General features: G+C 51.3%; 1 protein-coding gene across 1 annotated transcript; it reads right to left on the reverse strand.

Annotated features, from left to right (window-relative positions):
• Positions 1-408: 408 nt before the first annotated feature.
• On the reverse strand, positions 409-3,150 carry LOC125524890 (nascent polypeptide-associated complex subunit alpha, muscle-specific form-like). Its single transcript, XM_048689923.1, has 3 exons — positions 1,984-3,150; positions 1,773-1,886; positions 409-861 (listed from the first exon to the last, which is right to left on the reverse strand). Exons 1-3 carry the CDS (start codon positions 3,055-3,057, stop codon positions 727-729), a joined length of 1,323 nt encoding a protein of 440 aa, XP_048545880.1. The 5' UTR covers positions 3,058-3,150; the 3' UTR covers positions 409-726.
• Positions 3,151-4,258: the final 1,108 nt, after the last annotated feature.

Genomic DNA, 4,258 nt, shown 5'->3' on the forward strand with positions numbered 1-4,258 from the left:
GCGTTTCTGTTTTGGACAGTAACGCCACGAGGTTTGGCGTTTCAAAAAAGGTCAAATCATGAAATAGTTTCTAGAAGAGGTCATTTTGTGCTGAAGATTTCTGACAAGGTCAGAATAGTGATTTTGGCCCACATTTGTCCATGGACCACACTCTCTCTCCCTCAAGCTGCTACCTCCTCTGCAAGCTGCACCTGAGCTCTGCAAGCTAACGTCTTTTTCTCCTCTCTCCTCCACGGCAGCTCGCCTCCGACGTGGACCTGCGGGGCAGCTGTCCAGCATGGGGCGTTGGCCATGCCCTAAGGACACGTATTTGGGACTATAAATTTTGCAGAAAAGCCTCCGAGAAATCTCACTGTCACCGATGCCGTCCTCCGTCGAACTGGACGGCCAAACATGGTCAAACCACACTGCGTCAGAACAATTTTAATACGTCTCCATCGAAAGCATGGTCCAACCGTAGCTGACTGGGCACAGAAACTTAATCTGCCCACATTCAGCGTTTCCTGAGTTCGATGACTAAAAATTGCATACGACTGACAAGTTCAATCCTATGACGAATTCCACTCTACCCGTAGCGCTTTCTTAAGCAAAACAACGCAGTTACAACTGGCCAAAAATCAGGTCAGGGGCACGGCAAATTGTTAGTCGGGTGGAAAGCGCAAAAGACTCTGCCAGTAGGGAGCAATCCGATCCGTCGATAAAGCAAAAACAGAGTCTCAGGATTATTCAGTGGCGGTGGTCAAAGCAGAACTCCTTGTGGACACCACAAGCGCAGGTCACGCGCACCACCACTTCGGCGCCGGTGCAGGCTGCTGCTGGCGCGGCTGGTGTGGCAACGCTGGATACTTCCACCTCCCGATGCTGTGCAGTGCAGGTAAGGATGTCATCAGGAAACAGGTTTACCAAAATGAAAGTAGGAAACCCAAAGAAACTAAGGAAACTGTATAAGGAAACACATGCAATGTTCTGCAGACATCTAACTAAAGTGATATTTGAATCAAGAAATATGAGGCACAGGATTAAAACTTATTTGCGGAGATAATAAGATTCAGATAGCGGTATGTTTAGCGCTAAGTGTACCTGCTCGATCGGTCACTAAGCAAAGAAATGATCAGGTTCAAGTATGTCAAGGATGCAGAGTATACTAATCAAAATGTTGAACTGTGCACATGAGACCATAAGCTTCAGATAGCAGTATGTCTGTCTCCAAAAGTATCCAATCAATTATGAAGAAGCTAAGAAATGATCAGGTTACAGTGACCAAAATGTTCAAGCCTGGAGAACTGGAGAGTACGGTATGATGATCGATCACAAAGCAAAGCAATTATATGATGTTCAAGCATGATAATTATACCGATGAGATAATAAGCTTCAGATGACAATATGTTTGGCTTCTAGACTATATGATGATCGATCACAAAGCTAAGAAATTATCAGGATACAGTGAACAAAATGTTCAAGCCTGGTGAATTGGAGAGTATACTAATATGAGCAGTGCTTCTACTAATATAAATGTGAAGTGCACATTCTACCAGAACTGTAAGTACACTGGGGAGATCATAAGTTTCAGACAAGAGTCAGTTTGTCTCTAGAAGTATCTACTCGGTGGATCAAGAATCTAAGAAATAATCAATTTCAATACGCCGACAAAAATGTTCAAGCAGGATAATATTTGAGGATAAGCTTTCGGTAACAGCATTCTGAAGTGGTGACTCGAACACTCATCAGGAAATGGAATGGAAATATCAACAACAGAATGCGTAAGGCATTACCTGCTTGCTCGCCTTCCCAGCTGACGAATGCTTCGCCGGCGCTGGGACGAACGTGGAGCCCGACCCGCTTGGCGAAGTCGAGCTGGACGCCTCACTGCAGGCCTTCCTGGCCTCCTGCGGCGATCCAATCGGCACATCAGATTCAGAGGCAACGGACAAAGCAATCAAGAATTGCAAGATGCAGAAGAATATGACTGGAGAATCATCGTACCTGCTCGCCAGAGGAGCGGGATGTCTCGCCATTCGCGGGAGTGGCCTTCGCCGGCGAGGTGAAGAACGTGCAGCACGGCCTGGCCGATGACCCGGACTGGATGGAGGAGCGGGAGGTCTCGCCGGCGGTGACCGAGGCGTACGTCTTGACAACCTTCTGCGGCGGCTCAATGGCCTGCTGGCTCCCGCGGAGCGTGCTCACGATGCCTTGTTGTCGCCGCGGCCTCTTCTTCCTGCCGCCGCCAGACTTGCGCACGAGCGGCGCCAAAATCTTCGATGCCGAGAAGACAAACGACGGGGATGTCGGAGAACTTGCGTGCCCGATGGGGGGCCCCGGCGAAGGGAAGAAAGCCAAGCCACCGCTATCGGTGGAGCCCGTGCGCGCGTGCTTCGGGGAAGGGAAGGACGCCACGGCGCACCCGCCGTGGTATTCCCTGGGCGACAGGGACGGCTCGGTAGACAAGGACGCGAGGCCGCCGCCGGCAGGAGAGCTCGCTGGCGTGAGCGGCTGCTCCGGCGAAGCCGAGAACATGAATCCACCGTTGGCAGTGGGGCCCGCCGTCGGCTTCTGTGGCGAATCCATGAACGTGAGCCCGCCGCTCAAGGTGCCGCCCGTGGGCGTTGTCGGCTGCCCCGGTGGAGCCAAGAACGATAGGGCGCTGACACCGGAGCCCGTCGGAGACGGCGTGCTGGGCGTGTCCTCCAAGAACGCGAAGATGTTGCCCCCATTGCCGCCGCCGCTACCACCGATACACGGACGCACCGACGGGAATGAGAAGTCACCGGCGGGGGACCCCGTGCGCGACAGCAAAGGCGGCGCGGTGCTCGGGGAGAGGCGCGGCGAAGGCGGCTGTGAGGGGGAGGGCGAGGAGTCGAAGGGGTGGAGCTCGACCAGCAACTTCTTGCGCGGCGAAACGGGCGGGAGGAGGCAGCGGCGCTTGCGTCCCCCGGGCCCGGCGACGCCGCCTGGCGCGGAAAAGGTGACCGCCGAGTGCTGGGGATCGATGCGGAGCTCGGCGAGGTGGTGCGGCGACGGCGCGAGGAAGAAGCTGCGGTGGAGGTCGGCCGCCATCATCTCGATCGTCGGCGCTCCCGAGTTCTTCGGTTCTTGCGTGGTGGTGGCGGTGGTTGGTCTCGGAAGGAAGTGGTTGGTTGGTTGGTTAGTTTGGCGTCGTCCTTCTCAGATTTATAACTGATCAGCGTTGGCTTTGGGCTGCGGTTTTTTTTTCACTTTTTAAAATTGGTCTAGTGTCACTTTTTTTTGTTAGCGTTGGCTTTTTTCTCTCTTTATTTAACGGCATGGCCAATGCATAGCCCCAGAGTAATGCCTCACATGCAATGTAGGATCGGTCCAGTGCGTAAAGTAGGAAAAGTTGAGATGAAGAGTAAGGATGCACGTGTAGTGAGAGTCATTTTCTATTTTTTGATGAGGCCCACTAGTAGTAGCTTGCATTGGGGAGAAAAAAATCAACATAGATATCTCAAATTATTTTTTGTTATGGGGCATCCGTATCCATATGTCACCATTGTATATGTCCTAAGAACGCGTTGGCTTTGGATCAGGTAACAAGTGGCACTCCGAAAGAGACATAAAAATGGGTGTGGTATAATTTATTGATTTACATCATTAAAAAGCGTTTTCTACATTTCTAAAATGTGCCAACTCCAACGGATGATGTATATTTGGTGACATAAAGCTCCTACTCCAACAGATGATATATTTATAAAGATGTAAAACAAGACTCTGCAGATTCACATCCAGCCACCCACATAGACAGACACATTCATAGATTGGTGGCTCGACAAGAGAAGAAACTTCACAGGTAGAACCAAGTGCGGTTTCGACTCATTCGTGGTTGCTACTGCTTGGTCTTTATGAAAGCAGCGGAATGCCAGGGTGTTCAAGAGAGTCCACGAGCATAGACCTCCACCACGACTGGTAGATCAGGTGCTTTCAGAGGTTAAGGATTGAAGCCTTGCTGGCTTTGGTGTTGGAGGATTAGATCCGTTTGTGAGAGAGTGACTTAGTTTTATTTAGCTGGTGTTGGTGTGGGTTTCTTGCCCGTCGGGATGTCCGCATCTTGGCCTGGTATGTTGTAATTATACTTTCTGCCTTCTATAAAAATATGGTACGTCATTGGCGTGCTCTCGAAAAAAAGATGTAAAACAAGTTGGCATGAGCGTCGGCGACCGAGCGCCGAGAGCCGGGAGGAGCGCCTGCGGACAAAGATGTGTCAATAGATGCGCCGGCGGCTGAGCGATGAGAGCCGGGAGGT

The sequence above is a fragment of the Triticum urartu genome, chromosome 7, assembly GCF_003073215.2.
Source record: "Triticum urartu cultivar G1812 chromosome 7, Tu2.1, whole genome shotgun sequence".
Taxonomy (NCBI): domain Eukaryota; kingdom Viridiplantae; phylum Streptophyta; class Magnoliopsida; order Poales; family Poaceae; genus Triticum; species Triticum urartu.

Coding starts and splice junctions, on each gene's coding strand:
- LOC125524890 (XM_048689923.1), bottom strand. CDS start 3,057: ATGATGGCGGCCGACCTCCACCGCAGCTTCTTCCTCGCGCCGTCGCCG. Junction 1,887..1,983: donor CCCGCTCCTCTGGCGAGCAG/GTACGATGATTC, acceptor GGATCGCCGCAG/GAGGCCAGGAAGGCCTGCAG. Junction 862..1,772: donor CTGGGAAGGCGAGCAAGCAG/GTAATGCCTTAC, acceptor TGCACTGCACAG/CATCGGGAGGTGGAAGTATC.